The sequence below is a fragment of the Elephas maximus genome, chromosome 12, assembly GCF_024166365.1.
Source record: "Elephas maximus indicus isolate mEleMax1 chromosome 12, mEleMax1 primary haplotype, whole genome shotgun sequence".
NCBI classification, from domain to species: Eukaryota; Metazoa; Chordata; class Mammalia; order Proboscidea; family Elephantidae; genus Elephas; species Elephas maximus.
Window position 1 is genome coordinate 592,705 of NC_064830.1, and position 18,424 is coordinate 611,128.

An 18,424-nucleotide genomic window follows, 5' to 3' on the forward strand; every position below is an offset into this window, starting at 1 on the left:
TATAGAAAAATGATGAACGAACAACCTTGGTCTTATTCAAACTTTAACCCAATCTTTAGGTAGAGATGGCTAATATTTAAAGTTTCTCCCATTTTGATGTTGAAACCTATGAGAGTATCTAATCATAAAGTGCATTTTTTTATTGTGCTCTTTTCACTACAGTTACCTAGTTTATCACTACGTTGTTTGTTACACAGTTCATCACTATGATTACAATTAAATTACATAGACGGATAAATCTGATTTAAGTGGACATGCTAAAAGCACAATCGGCAGAAGTTAACAAGGCCTGTTACGATGAACTTCTTAGAAAATGTGTTCGCTGCACTGTATTTCTTTATAACATTGCCCAAAGTTTCTTCAGAAATATTTCCAAATTTACTTTTTCATACATCTGACAGAATTGATGGTTTATGCTATTTTAATTCCCTTTCTAAAATAAACCACCTCATTGTTATGAACCAAGATAAAAAAATAAATAAAAAGTCCTCTATCACACAACACTCATGTTACAGTGAGAAACTACAAAGGAGCAAAGATAAAGCATCTACTCTCACCAGTTATTCACAACCTAACCTAACCCATTGCTGTCAGGTCAATTCCGACTCACAGGGACCCCAGACGACAGAGTAGAACTGCCCCCCAGAGCTTCCAGGGATCTGAACTGCTGACCTGTTGGTTAGCAGTTGAATTCTTAGCCACTGTGCCACCAGGGCTCCCAACTATTCATATCAGGTACCAATCACTCTTTTGACTTATGAGAAGAACAAAGCTTGGAAAAATGTATTCATAATGGCAGATGGGACCAATAAGCCAAGAAATTCCATAGTGGAGTAAGTCATCTATCCCTAAAAAATTTACAAACTTTATCATTGGACAAATATCATTAAAATAAAGGAAGAAAAAGCTTTAAAAAAAAATAAAGAATTTTAAATTATGTGAAAGCTGTGATAAACGTAAAGTATGGGTATACTATTACATATTCTTATAACAAAGGTGCTTGGAAAAGGAGATTCACATACTTTCACTAAATCCTCTGGATGAGTTTTTCATTTCTTCTGTAGATTTTTCCACATCACAATCATCTACAAAATTCAGCTTATAATCATTTTGTGTTTCACTTTCAGAAGAGGTCAACGTTTTAGAAGTGGTACCTTCTTCTTTCTGTACGCTTTTAATTTCAGTCGATTCTTTCATTTCATTAGTGTTTCCTTTCAAAAGAGCTAAATTACCATGGTGTCCTTGCTCTAGACATTCTTTCTGATGAACAAGGTTATCAGTGTTATCAGAATAGGTGTTTCCCTCTGGGGATGGGCCTTCTGTCTTCTGAGGGTCAGCTTGTATACAACACCCAGGAGCTTCTCCGGCTGTAGACGTTTCCTTAGAAGTCATCAAGCTCAAAGTTGGATCTCCTTCATAATTCGTAGGTTTTTGAAGACTGAAGCTAGTTTTTGCTGTTAAACCGGTAATGTCAACTGGTCTGGATTTTTTACCCATAAAGGAAAAATCAGACATTTTTAATATGCTCCCTCTCTCATTCTTAGAAAGACTTCTGCAGCTGAACTGAGCGGGGTTTGACGGTGACTGACTTTCGGCAAGGAGGCTCCTCTCCTTCAGATTACCGGGTGAAAAATAATCATCATATGAGGCCTCCTCACAACCAGGGGTCTCGGCAGCAGATCTGGCCGTGAGCTGTGGCCTGTTTCTCGACTTCAACAGTTGCCATTTTGGCATGGTAGGTTTTGTGCTGTACTTCTTTTTCTTTAATTTTTCTTTTGAAGGTGAATATGAGTACATTGACTTTCGTATTCTCTTCGCCGAGGACCTTCTGGGTCTTGAATGTATCAAAGAGTGGCCTTCGGTTGCAGATAAAACAGAAGACAAACTGCATTTCTCTTCAAGTATCTCCTTAGACGTTCCTTCAGACTGCTTTTTGTCCGGTGTAACTACTCCACCTACAGTATTTCCTTGCCAATTTGTCTCTTCCTTTGAAAGATTACTCACATGTCTTTGAGGTATTAATTTGTTGAGGCAGCTGCAAGATGCTGATGAGTGAATATTATTTGTTTTCAATACAGGTGAGGACGTACAAACGTCACTTCCAGTTTCATTAATGAGTCCTTCCAATTTCATTTCCTGATTTCTACATGCTGAGTTTCCACAAATATCATCAAAAGATGAGTGCAGAACACCAGCAAAGGATTCATCTGGAAAATATAAATAAAAAATTAACTTTAAAAAATGGATGCAATAACTAGGAAAATAATTTTCGGTGACCAATAAAGTAATAATTTATATGAAGAGCTATCACTTCTACTTGAGGACACAATTAAGGAGAGGATGTTTAACCAGGGAGCCTGGGCGTGTGTGTGTGTGTGAGTGTGAGTGTGTGTGTGTGTGGTGAGGAGAGGATGTTTAACCAGGGAGTCTGGGCTTCAGTGTCTGTGTGTGTATGTGTGAGTGTGTGTGAGTGTGTGAGTGTGGTGAGGAGAGGATGTTTAACCAGGGGTCTGGGCTTCAGAGTGTGTGTGCGCGTGCGCATGCGCACCCGCGTGTGGGGGGGGGGATGAGGAGGCAGGCTTAATGAACTCGGAACGTTCTCTGCAGACTTTTGGAGGCTTGTGTGCGTGTGTACTCTTTTCCAGCACAAGCACCCACAGCTTGTCCATCCCTGGCAGGGGTGTGGCGAGGGTAGGAGTGCGGAGGGGCAATCGCTAAGTGGGGCACCCTCCGCCTACTTCAAAATGGACAGATGTTGACGGGGGGGACACATCAGCAGAAACACCTTCCCCTCTTGTCCAGCTCCCTCACTCTAGCGTCTCTCATCTTTTTGGCACCTTGGAATGCCATTCCCACCTCATCTGACACCCCCTCGGACCTGCACCCAGGGGCAAGTGCTCCCCGTCTCCCCCACCGCCCCTCCCCTCCCTATGCCTCTGAGCCTTGATGAAATTCTCAAGAAGGTCATTAATTCTAAAAGTTAAGAATTACTGCTTTTAGGTCTAGATCAAGGTCTAGTCTTCCAAACCATTCCCCAATTAATATGGCTCACCTTTATCTTCCCTGTCTTCTACTAAAGTCCTCATAGTATGTTTACTTTAAAAGTGAACCATCTGGTAGCTGCATCCTAATGTGTCATCTCCCCATATAAGACACATTCTTGAAAGACACGCTAAGTTGCTGCCTATTCCCTATTCCCTGGAAATTCTATCTTACACTTCCAAACCTGCTGTTTCCTTGACACCTTAAAAACCCATTGTCATTGAATCGATTCCAACTCATAGCAACGCTACAGGACAGAGCAGAACTGCTCCATAGGGTTTCCAAGGAGTGGCTGGTGGATTCAAACTGCTGATCTTTTGGCCAGCAGCTGAGCTCTTTAACCACTATGCTACCAGGTCTCCATTCCGCAACACCTTAATCTGGGCAAGTACCATGCAGCCTTCAAACCCCTTCCACTGACTTCCCAGGTCAGTGAGACATGTCCTCCTCTGGTACACGGTATTTCACCTAAATTTATAAAAGTATACATCACATTATACTGTGACTATTATACCTGCATCTGTATCACAAGCCTATGAGCTATCAGAGGACAGGTATTACTTCCTGTTCATTTTGGAATCTGAAGTCTCTAGCCCAGTGCTGGCACCCCCAGTGCAGGTTCAGTGTTTGATGAATTAATGAATGACCCCCACTTTATGGTAACCACACAACACAGCAGGCAACAGAAGTGTTCACTTAGTGCTTTCTGGCTGAGGGGGACATCTACTGTTCAAGAGTGGCTCTACGTCTATTTCACATCAGAGAATCTCGTGTGTTCTTTGAACAGTGATTGTTAATAGAAAATATATTTAACTTTAGAATAAGCTTATCACACTTTTCTAAAAGCTGATAAGCAGTACGCCATGTTAGGAGTACAGACGCTGATGTCAGACTGCCTGGGTCTGAATCTTGGGTTTGTGATACCGTACAAACTGTTTAACACCTTTCTGACTTGGTTTTCTCATCTGCAAAATGAGGATAAAAACAGCACCTACTTCACAGGGTTAAAGGGAGAATTAAATGAGAATGCAATAAATAGAACAGTGCCTGGAACACAGTAAAAATGCAGTAAATGTTAAAAGTATTATCACAGAACAGACTCAGCACAAAGGGTTTGGTTTTTCATTTCTGTATTATCATTTGTTTCTAAGTAATAGAAAATAAATGTTATCAAGTATGAAAATAAAAAGATAGAGAATATTTCTTAAGATAAATGGGCAAAGAATTTCAAAACACACCAAAAAGAGTAAAAGAATAAACCATGCACAGAAAAGAAGTTTTAGTTTAGGCTTCCAATATCTTGATACTGTTCAGTGATTTGTCACTGTTGTGGCTTTCTAATAAGATATCCCATAATACTTCCTCTGTTAATGAGCACAGTTCTTTTAGGGGTCACTGCTGCTTATCTGATCCCCACTGCAGGCTGCGTGAGTAAATTATAAAAATTTGGTTCAACCAAAGGAAAGCTGTTACCATGAAAAATTACCATTTAAAGTGAGAAAGATTCCCCACATATGTATAATTCCACCTTTATTGCCTAAATTTATCATTTATCCTTATCATCACTTTCTGCTTCTAATCAGACATCCTCTATTCTCCTAAATTTACTGATAAGCTTTACATACGTCACTGACCCAGTTCAATAACACATTCCAAATGTTCAAGATACGTTGCTTAAAACAACTTTTCCTTCGTTCTCTTGCTGCTCAGAATTATACACTTTAAACTGCAGAGAGACTGCTTCACATAAGATCACAAGAATTTTTTAAAAAAAAATAAACAATTGCTTCCAAGGAAGGAAAGTAAATCCCTAGGTGAAAAACCACAGGAACCAAAAAGGAGGCTGAAGTCGTGTAATTTCTCATGCCCTAATTTTACCACAATGCCTAATTCCAGGGGGCACAGTTCATGAGTTCTGGTTTTTAACTAATTGTTGTGCTCATCTAAGATACATATACAAAATTTTCAATAAGGAAACAGTAATATTCTCAAAGCTTATATATATTGTAAGAGAGGAAATGATAACTTTACCTGAACATGAGGTATCATGCGAAATGTTCAAAGGCACTAGACACAGGGAGTTAACTGGGCTACCGTGAGCCTTTTCGATCATTTGGGAAGCTGAAAACATAATTAAAGCACCTCATTAGATACAACTTTACTATTTTTAGTAAGTGAAGTCATTTGTGAATAAGCCACTCTACTTTTTTCCACTCTTACGTATTACACACACATCAACTTATTTCTTACACTTCATATTCCAGACAACACACACAAAAAAATCTTACTCCAATCTATTACCAAAAAACCAAAAACCTGTTGCCGTAGGGTCAATTCTGACTCACAGCGACCCTATAGGACGGTTTCCAAGGAGCACCTGGTGGATTCAAACTGCTGACCTCTTGGTTAACAGCCATAGCTCTTAACCACTATGCCACCTATTATAGACGATGAGAATCATAAAAAATAATCTATATAGGCCATGTTTTTTTTTTTTAAAAAGCATCAAGTCATAGAATCATAAAAGTTAGAAGGGACCTTACAACGCCAACTTGCCTGTCGCTGGGCAGGAGCTCAACAAAGTTATACAAATATTTTCATTCAGTCTTCCTGTTTGATAATGATGGCTTCCTCTTCAAGGATGGTCATAATAGTTACTTCTATAACTAGAGCTCCACAACCCAGTGCCATCGAGTCGATTTTGACTTATAGCGACCCTATAGGACAGAGTAGAACTGCCCCATAGAGCTTCCAAGGAGCACCTGGCGGATTCAAGCTGCCGACCCTTTGGTTAGCAGCCGTAGCACTTAACCACTATGCCAGTAACTAGAACAGTGGTTCTCAATCAGGGCAATTTTGGCCCCCAAGGGGCACTTGGCAATGTTTGGAGGTATTTTTAATTTTCACAACTGTGAGGGTACGAGGGGGGAGGGAGTTCCACTGACATACAGTGGGTGGAGGCCAGGAATGCGGACATTCTACAATGCACAAGGCCATCCTCTACACCAAAGAAGTATCCAGTCTAAAACGCTGTAGGTGCTAAGACTGAGAAATCTCAGCGGTGTCATAGAAAACACCCATATTACTGATTTTACCAATATGATCATAAATGCTATCTTCAAAGGCTGTGTGTACAACAGAAAAGAAACAAAAGAAATGCTTTGTTCTCATACCCAAAGATATTTAAAAGATTCAAAAAAGGTACTTTTCCTAAGAAAGTTAAGCAAACAATTGCAAAAAGGCAATAATTCAAGATAAGGAAGGTGAGATAAATCAAGGAAGGTAAGCACAGGGATAAATTGTCAGTTACTGAATTTTAAACTGTTTTGGACACAGTAAAGAGGCAGAATTAACACTGCGAAATAACGGAATCAACAAATTTTAAGAAAATTAATTTATATACATACATAGGTGTATGCACCAAACCAAAAACCAAACCCGTTGCCGTTGAGTCGATTCCAACTCATTGCAACCCTACAGGACAGAGTAGAACTGCCCCATAGAGTTTCCAAGGAGCGTCTGGTGGATTGAAACTGCTGACCTTTTGGTTAGCAGCTGTAGCACTTAACTACTACACCACCAGGGTTTCCACAGAGGTGTACATACACAAATACATGCTGAAACGATTTGGAGATCTACCTGGAACACTGAGTGTTCTGGGAGACATGTGTATTTCTGAATGGAAGCTAAGCACTAAGGTAAAAAAAGCAGAAAGACAGGAGCCCAGGTTCTTGAAGACACTATTAGCCTGGCATACCAACCCTTTACCACCTACTTCTGGACCTCTTGGACATGACAAAAAATGCACTTCTATCTAATTTAAACCATTGACTTTTTGCTTATTTTTTATATGTAGCTCAAACTAATCTTAACTGATACACACATTCCATATCAGATGCAAATATAAATTTAAGATAGGTTAAATATCTGACCTTAAAAAATAAACCATAAAAGTAATAGAAGAAAACAGCACAATTTCAAAGCCCTGTGGTAGAGAAGTTCTCTCTAAGCATTACGTGAATCTTAGATGCAAGACAGGAAAAGATGGACAGATTTGTCTGCATTAAAGGGAACACTTTTGTTTGGCAAAAGTCACTGCAAGTTAAATAATAGATTTCATGTATCTCATCCAACAATTTATTTACTGAGTGCCTACTACATAACAGACACTGTGCTCCACATTGGAACGCTAGGAGAACATGTTTGAGACATGTATAATGAGGAATCAGTATGCAAGATATACAGGAAGTTCTTACAAATGAGAAACAAGAGAGAAATATAACAGGCAGATGAACAAAGGATATATAATTCACAGCAGCAATACATAATCAATAACATATTAAACGTTATTGGTAATAACAGTTACAGCCAATAACATATAAAACAATATTCACCCTCACTAATAATCAAAAGCAAATTAAAACAAAGAAATTCATTTTTTCAATCTTCTGATTCAAAAAAGACTTAATGAGTAATACTATCCAATTTTCGAAGTTTGGGGAAACTGGCATTCTTATGAGTTATTGATGAAGTAAACTAGTCCAAATTTTTTGAAGGGCAATTTCACAATATTTATCAAAATTTTTAAATTCTGCCTTTTTGAATTAATATTATTTCAGTGCACAGGAACATAAAGGTTTATGCTGAAGCACGTCCACTGCACACAGTAATAGTAAAAAGGGGCGGGGGGGGCAGTGCATTTTATCTATAGACAGAAAAACGGAGAAATAGAAAATAAGAACCATTGTTGTTGTTTAGGTGCCTTCGAGTCCGCTGACTCACAGAGACCCTGTCTACAACAGAACGGAACACTGCCTGCGCCTACACCATTCTCACAATCACTGCTATGCTTGAGCCATTGCTGCAGCCACTGTGTCAATCCATCTCACTGAGGGTTTTCCCCTTTTGTGTTGACCCTCCACTCTACCAAGCACAATGTGCTTCTCCAGGGACTGGTGCCACCTAATCACATGTCCAAAGTACACGAGATGAAGTCTCGTCATCTCCGTTCTAAGGATCATTCTAGCTGTACTTCCTCCAGGACAAATTTGTTCATTCTTCTGGCAGCCCATAGTATATTCAACATTCTTAATCAACACTCTAATTCAAAGGTATCAATTCTTCTTCAGTCTTCCTTATTCATAGTCCAGCTGAAAACACCATGGCTTGTGTCAGGCGCACCTTAGTCCTCAAAGTGGTATCTTTGCTTTCTAGCCTTTTAAAGAAGTTTTTCGCAGCAGATTCGCCTAATGCAATGCATCTTTTGATTTCTTGACTGCCACTTCCATGAGTATGATTGTGGATCCAAGTAAAATGAAACCCCTGACAACCTCAATCTTTTCTCCATTTATCACGATGTTGCTTATTGGTCCGTGTCATCGATTGAACTGTGTCCTCTAAATATACCTGTCCACTTAGCTGGGCCATGATTCTCAGCATTGTGTGACTGTCCACCATTTTATGTGATTTTCCTATATGTTGTAAATCCTATCACTATGATGTAATAAGATGGATTAGCAGCAGTTATACTGATGAGGTCTACAAGATTAGGTAGTGTCTTAAGCCAATCTTTTTGGGGGTATAAAAGAGAGAAGCGAGCAGAGAGACATGGGGACCTCATACCACCAAGAAAGCAGTGCAGGAAGCAAAGTGCATCCTTTGGACCTGAGGTTCCTGTGCTGAGATGCTCCCAGACCGAGGGAAGACTGATGACAAGGACCTTCCTCCAGAGCCGACAGAGAGAGAAAGCCTTCCCCTGGAGCTGATGCCCTGAATTTGGACTTGTAGCCTACTCGACTGTGAGAGAATAAACTTCTCTTTGTTAAGGCCATCCACTTGTGATATTTCTGTCATAGCAGCACCAGATGACTAAGACAGTTCGGTTGTGAGGATTTTTGCTTTCCTTGTGTTGAGGTGTAATCCACACTGAAGGCTGTAGTCTTTGATCTTCATCAGTAAGTGCTTCAAGTTCCCTTCACTTTCAGCAAGCGGGGTTGTGTCATCTGCATATTGTAGGTGGTTAATGAGTCTTCCTCCAATCCTGATGCCTTGTTCTTCTTCATGTAGTCCAACTTCTCAAGTTATGTGCACATCATACAGATTAAAAATGTACTCATAAGTTATCTAAGTTGTTAAAAAAATTAAAGATAACAAACATGCTTCAAAAATCTTAACAAAGCATGAGATTTTCTGGAAAAAAAATAACAGCTAAATCCATCATGAAATAAGTCCTTATTTTTTGGAGTTACAAATTAGTAGAAATTACTATTATAATTTCTTCACTTGTTTGTCTAATTTTCACATTTATAAACTGTAGTCACTTACATGTGGGGGAAAGATTTTCCCTTTTGTCCTTCATCTCCTGTAACCTCTTCTCCATTGCACTGTGATGACAACTGTTCATTTTAACTGTGGGGCTATACATCAACACACCATTAGGTTCAAACAAGAGAGCAGGTCCATCATTACCTGAAAGTAAACAAAACTTCAATTTTAAGCTAAAAAAATGCCTTAATACTTCAACAATATGCTTTCTTTCAAGGATATCTTTCTTAGGAATCAGAATTCCCCCTCCTCACCCCCGAGTTTTCTTACCTTTCAACACCATTACCTACCAGTGTTAATACTGTACACCACCACCAGCACAGCCATTAACATTGCCACTACAACTGCTAGTCACACTCACAGAGAAACTCGCCATGTGCCAGGCATGGTGCTCATCACAATACATCCATTATCTCTTCTAACTGCCCCCCAAAACCAATGCATCAGGCAGCAGTATCCCCATTTGAAGATGAAAAAATGAGAAAAAGAAGTAACTTGTGACAGAATACAATGCGTTGCCTAAATATGGCTCCTTAGCAGTGGTTTTTACCCCAGGGTTCAGAAACTACCACCACCAACCACTGCCCCACCCTCAACACACACAAACACACAAAAATGAACCCGACTGCATGAAGTGGGGTCAGAGTCATCCTTGCATCATGAAATTAATGGGCCTAGTTGAGGGTGTTTTTTTTTTTAGTTGAGGGTGAGTGCAGGTTCGTGCTTTCTTTAGAAATCCATAACTTACATATGCTCAAAGGGGGTTCTGACCCGTCACACCAATAAAAAAGAAAAGACCAAGAATTATATAATATTTTCTCCTTTGCAACTCTTAAAAACCGAACCAGTTGCTGTCAAGTCGATTCAGGCTCATAGAGACCCCGTGTGTGTCAGAGTAGAACTGTGCTCCGTAGGGTTTTCAATGTGGATTTTTCAGACACAGATTGCCAGGCCTTTCTTCTGAAGTGCCTTTGGGTGGACTTGAACCTCCAACCTTTCGGTTAGCACCTGGGAGTTTTAACCATCTGCACCAGCCAGGGCCTCCTCACAACTCTCAGGCCTGAGAGCTGCTGTACTTCTGACAGTATATTACTTGAATCATTAATACCTTATATTCGCAGCTTTTAAGAGGCAATTTCTAGTAACATACATATTTGGTCTAAAAAGACATTTCTGTACCTAATGTTACAAGTTTGCCAAATTCTTTCAAATATACTACCACTGATAATAGAAAAGAAGGCCAGCGGGGCAAAAGTATAAAGAATAACAAGGGAATGGTGTGATACTGATCTGAGGTGAGAGGAGGAGGCCTGGCCATATAGACCTACCTGGTTACCAGGTTACAGGACATGTTAAATAGATGATTTTACCCTAAATATTTTGTCTTTAGGACTACACTGAAGAATTCTAAACCCGAGGCAGGGGTGTCCACTTGACTTCAGATTTACATCATTCCAAGTAAAATGCGGACGGTTGGCCTATAAGGACACAAGATCGGGCGTGAGGCAGCGGCTGTGATGGCACAGGCAACGGATGACGCAGGCTTGGACTGAGAGAACAGAGAAGGAAAAGAGAGGCATCCAAGCGATTACTTCAGAAGCGGGGTCTAAAGGTCTTGATGGATAAGCGGTGTCAAGGCAGGAAGAGATGTCCAGGATAAACGCACATTTCTGGCTCGCGCAGCCAGGCGGATGACACAGTTAATGTGGATTTGTCAGGGAAGCACCAGAATGTCAACCAGAGGACAGGAGACTTGACTCATTAGGCAATGGGATGACTGCGCATGAAAACAGATGATACAGGCAATGTCTGTGCAGGCTAACTGCTCTACTCAACTCTGTCGTATTCTCATCAGCTTTAAAATAAAACAATGATTCTATTTCGATCACTTCAAAATACAGAGTAGAGAATTTAAAACAGTTACACATACCAAAACAAAGAAACAACTAGAGGAACTGATGCTTTTTCTTACTAAGTCACCATATGATTTTAAAAATGGCTTATTTGTGTCAGTGACACGTCAGAACACCAAACCCAGGGCACAGTGAGAAGGGCAAGAACAAAACAAAACCAAAAGACCAAGTGTCAGATAAAAATTCAAAATGATATATAAAACAAAGAAGAACTAAATAAGGATTTATTTTATTTCAATAAAAAAAAAAAAAAGATTGTTGCATTCTATAATTATTCTTGAAAAGAAAAAGTTCCATCGATTTGATGAACGATTTTAAGACTTGAGGTCAGTTAGCTCAACTGTATGGCTACAGTCAAGTCTCCTGTAGGCTAGTTATAGTTTATTTTCCACTTTCTAACCAAAAACTGCTGCAGTCTCAATTAGCTCTCTCATCCTGGGTGCTAAAGCTCATCGGGCAAACTAAACAACATGTAGGAACAGAAATGCAAAGGACAACATATATGTCTTGGCTTACCTAGAGTGGCTTTTTGCCTTTGTAGCTCTTTAGTCATTTTCTCAAATTTCTTTTGAAGTCTTTTATCATTTTCTGGTGTTTTGGGAATAAAATCTTTGGGCTGCATACACTTACGCTGTGTAAAAAAGACATATGAATTAATAATGCTATATTGGACAGGAAAAGAACTCTTTCACATGTTTCTGTTATCTTTTCTATCAACAATAAAAACCTCTTAAAGAGATCTCTCTTGCAGTATATGTGAACTGGCAATATTTATTTCTTTTTCTGCAACCATAAAAAAAAATGGACAGAATTTTGAAATACCAAAAAGAGGACTCTACATTAAGTAATTATGTTTTCTAAGGCATTTTCAGGATCCTAGATTCTTAGTTTCAAGGAAGATTCTTAATTTAAAAATAAAACTAGTCTGTCCTTCCATTTTTTTCCACCCTAACCTCGTTTCTCTTCCCCCCAAAAAGCATGGTATAAGAATAAAATACAAGAGCAATTATACACACCAGAAAAGAAAAAAGAACCACTTATTTAATCTTGCCTTACCATCTCTACATCTCAGTAACTCCACTACGCGAGTGAAAATGAGAAACTATACACTTACAAGGTGTGAAAATAAGGAAACTTCAAACACACGAACCCACACGCTGATAGTTACAGGAAAGTCTTCTAATACTTCTAATCTTACCACCCTCAGATAAAAAGGGAAAAATGTCCCCGCCAAAACTATGCCTTACATTCACAACCTCACCACTTTCCCCACCACAACTTCTAGGCTTGACCTCTCATAAAGGGCGGAGGAGAAATACAAATATTCTGTCCAGGTTTCTTTTGGTTTTAGGTTTTTAGGTTAAAGCTACCAGCCCAAATTTATTTCTACTAGAACCTAGTCTATCACCTTTACTACAGTCTTAAAGAACTTCTTTTAGTCACTTTAGAACTACACTTGTGTTCTTGATCCAGGATCTTGCTCTATCAGTTAATTATTATTCATTCATGTAACACCAATGTTATTAATGTGTCAGGTACTGGTCTTAACATACATCAGTGAGCAAAAACAAAGATTCTTGCCATCATAGAGCTTATATTCTAAAAAAAAGAACAGCAGAAAACAAATACATTTATTATGTTTACTTCTCTAACCTGTTTATTAAGTAAATTACATAGCACATGTGCTGGGCAGGTTAAATCCAGCAGGCCTAGAATTGCCCTGAACTGTTTTGCTGAAGTGCCTACACAGCACTGACCCCTACTCAAGGTATGAAATATACTAATTAATCGTGCTGATATGGGTTTCATGGATCCAGGGGGTTTTGGGGTAGTTTATATCAGCTTGTCAACACTGTTTATTAACAGAGACTGATAACTTCCTTGAAGGGCACCACCACTGTAGCTGGTAAGATAGCAATAAATGCCCAGATGACCAGCAGAGTACATACAACAAGTCCCTGCCAAGAATTCTATGCTCCCTGGCTCCAAGGTGTTCTGTGCACACCTCTGTGGTCCCTAATCTATGAAAGCGCATCTAACAGCCCATACAAAGGTGGACAACTGGACTCCACATGGCCTATCTGGATCCTCTGCTACAAGGCAGCCTTCAGCAGTGACAACTGGACTCCACATGGCCTATCCGTATCCTCTGCTACAAGGCAGCCTTCGGCAGTGACAACTGGACTCCACATGGCCTATCCGTATCCTCTGCTACAAGGCAGCCTTCAGCAGTGACAACTGGACTCCACATGGCCTATCCGGATCCTCTGCTACAAGGCAGCCTTCGGCAGTGACAACTGGACTCCACATGGCCTATCCGGATCCCCTGCTACAAGGCAGCCTTCGGCAGTGACAACTGGACTCCACATGGCCTATCCGTATCCTCTGCTACAAGGCAGCCTTCGGCAGTGACAACTGGACTCCATATGGCCTATCCGTATCCTCTGCTACAAGGCAGCCTTCAGCAGTGACAACTGGACTCCACATGGCCTATCCGTATCCTCTGCTACAAGGCAGCCTTCGGCAGTGACAACTGGACTCCATATGGCCTATCCGGATCCCCTGCTACAAGGCAGCCTTCGGCAGTGACAACTGGACTCCACATGGCCTATCCGTATCCTCTGCTACAAGGCAGCCTTCGGCAGTGACAACTGGACTCCACATGGCCTATCCGTATCCTCTGCTACAAGGCAGCCTTCGGCAGTGACAACTGGACTCCACATGGCCTATCCGTATCCTCTGCTACAAGGCAGCCTTCGGCAGTGACAACTGGACTCCACATGGCCTATCCGTATCCTCTGCTACAAGGCAGCCTTCGGCAGTGACAACTGGACTCCACATGGCCTATCCGGATCCTCTGCTACAAGGCAGCCTTCGGCAGTGACAACTGGACTCCACATGGCCTATCCGTATCCTCTGCTACAAGGCAGCCTTCGGCAGTGACAACTGGACTCCATATGGCCTATCCGGATCCTCTGCTACAAGGCAGCCTTCAGCAGTGACAACTGGACTCCACATGGCCTATCCGTATCCTCTGCTACAAGGCAGCCTTCAGCAGTGACAACTGGACTCCACATGGCCTATCCGTATCCTCTGCTACAAGGCAGCCTTCGGCAGTGACAACTGGACTCCATATGGCCTATCCGGATCGCCTGCTACAAGGCAGCCTTCAGCAGTGATGCTATCCTCACTTTAATGCTGTTGGTATACAGCATCCTCGTCCAGCAACAAGCTGTAGGTCTGTAAACACTGTTATTTTGGGGTCTGGGAACTTTCTTTAGCAACCAAGCCCAACAGAACTGCCACCATTAGTGCAGTATATTAGAAAGGGGTAAATAAAAATACTATATATTAAAAACAAGAAAAAGGAGGTAAAGGAGATTGGGACAGCTGGCCTAAGTAGGAAGGCCTTGCTATTTTAAATGGGTAATCAGGGTAGGTCTCGGTGAGAAAATACCATTTAAACAAAGCCATAAACAAGTTAGAAAACTAGCCATATAGTTGGATTTTGGGGAGAAAAATGCTCCAGATAAAGAGAACAGACAATGTAATGGCTCTAAGGTAAAAGCGAGCATGCCGGGATAGCTGGCAATAGAACGAGTGAGGGGGAGAGAAGCAGAGAACCTCTTCACAGAACCCAAAATAATAGGGTCTGGAGTAATGTATAATTTGCAGTTGCCATGTGGAAAAGTAAAGGAAAGGGAGTGTTTTCAGACATGAGTCAAAATTTAAATGGTAAGTGTATGAGCAATTATTTATACTTCAGACTCGGAAATATTAAAAAGATTAATAATATCCAGCACTGGTGAGAGTGTTAGGAAAGAGGTACTCTTCTATGGAATTGTTAGAAGTCAAAGTGTGTACATTTTGACCAGTAATTTCACTTCTAGATATTCAAACTGGAGAAATAAGCTAAAAGATGTCATAAATAAACCACTTAGCAAAAACAGATAATGATTTAAAGGTGTGTGAATACAAGAAATGTATAATATAATGCAGAAAAATGAACAGTTTCATACACACCGAGAGAGAGGAGAGAGATGGAACGGTAAAAACTGTTAAGCGAAAAAAAAAAAAAAAGAAAACTTAAAAAAAAAATACAAGTAGTAGTAGGATGCCATTCATGTCAAACGTGTGTGTGTGTGTGTGTGTGTGAATACGTAACATAAATCTGGTCCAGCCGACACAAGTCAAACTGCACACTAATTTTCAGGGACGAGGGTGATGTTCTTGTGGAAATCAAGAGATCTTTGCGTTACAACTGTTTAGCAAATGTTTTACAATGAAAATACGCATGCAGTATTACTAATATATTTTAAAATAAATACTTTATTCTTAAAATACCAGGCACACCCACTAGTTAAAGAATCACAAAATGTAAGACCCTCCTGAATCCCCTTTTCCACCCATAATCAGCTGAGAGGGTCTGGGTGAGATAGCCATGCCTGCACTGTCAAATTTTGGTTTGTCTGAAATGAAATGGAATGGATTTACTATCTTCAGAAAATTTGGAAAAGTTCATAGCTTTTTAATCTACAGCTAATTCAATTTAAAGAAAGTCTTAAAATCTCTCCAACACAGAACAGATTCTCATTTGAAAACAAAGTAACTACGGATGTTTCATATTAGCTAAGAATACCTTCAAATAAAGAAAGCACAATTAGAAACATTTAAGTAAATAAAAAACAGAAAAGGTTCAACCTTTAGCCCACATGTGAATTCAACTTCAAATGAAAGTTGTGTGTTTCACTATATTCGTAAAAATAGATTTTCTATAATAAATAACTGTGTACAGCTACACTTGGATATACCTGCTTCAGACTTTTGAGATTTTCAGGCTAAACAGAAGAAAGGCATTTCACTACTGATCTAACAAACTAAATTCCAAACCAATTACCAGAACATCTGAATGTTCGCTGGTCTCTTGCCAGTTTTCAGTTTTCCCCTAGTGTGTCATAAAGAATTTGGCTGGACTTTTTCCCAGGTTCCCAGAAGCTAACCTGTAAACCTGTGTAATAAAGAACTGGGCTAATCAGGTCATCTCTAAATATTTGGAGTTTCCCAAGTGACTGGAGTATCTTTGTTATTCTTGGTGAGCACCTCAGACACACCTGATAGTTAACTAACAGGGCGACACATGGTGAGCCTCTTGACAGTTTATGCTAATGAGAAGCCTCAGGATGGGAGCTGGCCAGCCCAGAAAGACCCACCACAGGGCTGGTTACAGGGTTGGAGCTTTAAGCCACACGGTATCAGCTCAGCCTCCATAGAGAAGACGTGGGCTGGAGACTAAGTTCAATCACAGGGACAATGGCTCAATCAATCATATCCATGTAAGGAAGTCTCAATAAAAACTCTGAACCCCGAGGCTCTGGTATATTTCCCTCGTTGACAGTATCTACATACTGTCACACATCGACATGCTGGGAGGGTGACCTGTCCCCGAGGACAACGCAGGTTTTGCACTCGGGACCCTCCCAGAGCTTGCTCTATGCGTCCCTCCTTTGGCTGTTTCTGATTTGCACCCTTTTGCTGTAATGAAGCTGTAATCGTTAAGTATCGCACTTTCCTGAGTCCTGTGAGTTGTTCTGCAAGTTATCAAATCTGAGGGGCAGTGGAGACCCCTGAATTTCTAGCCAACTGGTCAGAGTGAGTGTGGCCTGGGCGTTCCTGAGCTGCTGGTGTCTGAACTGAGAGAAGACCGTGTCCTTAATCTGTGAGTCTCACCTAACTCAGGTAGCTGGTTCAGAAGTCACTGAACTTTCCCAACCATACTCTCCTTCCTTTTCCATACAAATATATCAAAGCATTTATAGAACAGAATAATCTCTATAATTCACTAAAAAAATGCTATTTGAAAAGAACAATAACACAAAACTGCTTCATATCAAAAAAGGATACATAAGACAACTCTTGAATGTATTTCTACAAGTTTTATTTTCTAGTAATAAAAAAATAAAGAATAAGTTCATAATTGCCATCGTCTACTGAAATCACATACTTACCTTTTTTTTAGTCAGGCTTGGTAACTGTTCTTTAGTATTGGCTGCAGGGAATAAGGATTCATCAATGTGTACTCCAGCCGTCCTGCATCTGTGCAATTAAAGGACTTTAATGAGTATTTGTTTCTGCTACGTTCATGCCACAATAAATCTGCACGTGTGACAGCGGGCACCTTAAGATACACATGCATAGACCATGCTAACAGACATTTCTTTTAAAATAAGTCCATGTATTACCATATACAAGACTTTCCAAAATCTGTATATGTGAGTAGAAGTGAGAGAAAGGTAACCAAAAAAAAAAACCCAAACCCACTGCCATCAAGTTGATTCCAACTCATGGAGACCCTATAGGGCAGAGTGGAACCAACTCGTAGGGTTTCCAAGGAAGGCGGGTGGATTCGAGCTGCTGACCTTTTAGTTAGCAGCCAAACTCTTAACCCACGGCACCACCAGGGCACCTTAGATTTGTAACATACTACAAAATTACTAGTTCACAGCACTCGTAACTGTACATGCTATGCAAGGCATAATTTAAAAGTAAACAGGTCATAAAATGGATCATTTAGAGCTGGAATGGTCCTAAAGGAGTTGAGGTCAAAGAGTGTACCTTTCCTCCAAAACTGAGTTCTCCTTTTTGTCTGCTTCTGTCAAGGCACCACCACCATCCCATAGAGCTGTGTTTGAAATCCCAGCTACTGTTAGCCATGCCTCCTTCCATCATCAGTCTGTCATCACATCTTGTCATTCCTCCTTTCACAACGCCATTTACAAGGAGCCCTCGTGGCACGGTGGTTAAAGCGATCGACTGCTAACCAAAAGGTCAGCAGTTTGAAGCCACCAGCAGCTCGGCTCCGTGGGAGTAGGATGTGGCCGTCTGCTTCCACAGAGACTTACAGCCTCGGAAACTCGACAGGAGTGCTGTGAGTCAGAATCGACTTGATGGCAGTGGGTCTGGTTTGGGTTCAACAGCATTCACATCCTTCCTATCTTTGGATTTAGTTCACCATTATCTTGTTCTAAGCATTCATTAACTGAAATCTAAATTACGATTTTCTGATTTCCTTTCCTATGGTTTCTCTTCTAATTCACCCACACATTACTGAAATATTCATCTTAAAACATTTGGCTCATCTCTCCCCA

At 40.5% G+C, this 18,424-nt stretch overlaps 1 protein-coding gene across 4 annotated transcripts in view; it reads right to left on the reverse strand.

Annotated features, from left to right (window-relative positions):
- The window catches only part of MCPH1 (microcephalin 1), a 144,844-nt gene that overhangs the window by 80,881 nt on the left and 45,539 nt on the right, over positions 1-18,424 (reverse strand). For 3 of the 4 annotated variants that reach the window (XM_049904242.1, XM_049904243.1, XM_049904244.1), the window contains 5 exons: positions 17,285-17,372; positions 11,796-11,910; positions 9,367-9,510; positions 5,074-5,163; positions 1,023-2,207 (listed from right to left, as the gene is read on the reverse strand). In XM_049904242.1, coding sequence (XP_049760199.1) covers positions 1,023-2,207; positions 5,074-5,163; positions 9,367-9,510; positions 11,796-11,910; positions 17,285-17,372 — 1,622 coding nt within the window. Of the gene's footprint in view, positions 1-1,014; positions 2,208-5,073; positions 5,164-9,366; positions 9,511-11,795; positions 11,911-17,284; positions 17,373-18,424 lie in introns of those variants that run through there. The other variant, XM_049904245.1, reaches the window with a different exon arrangement.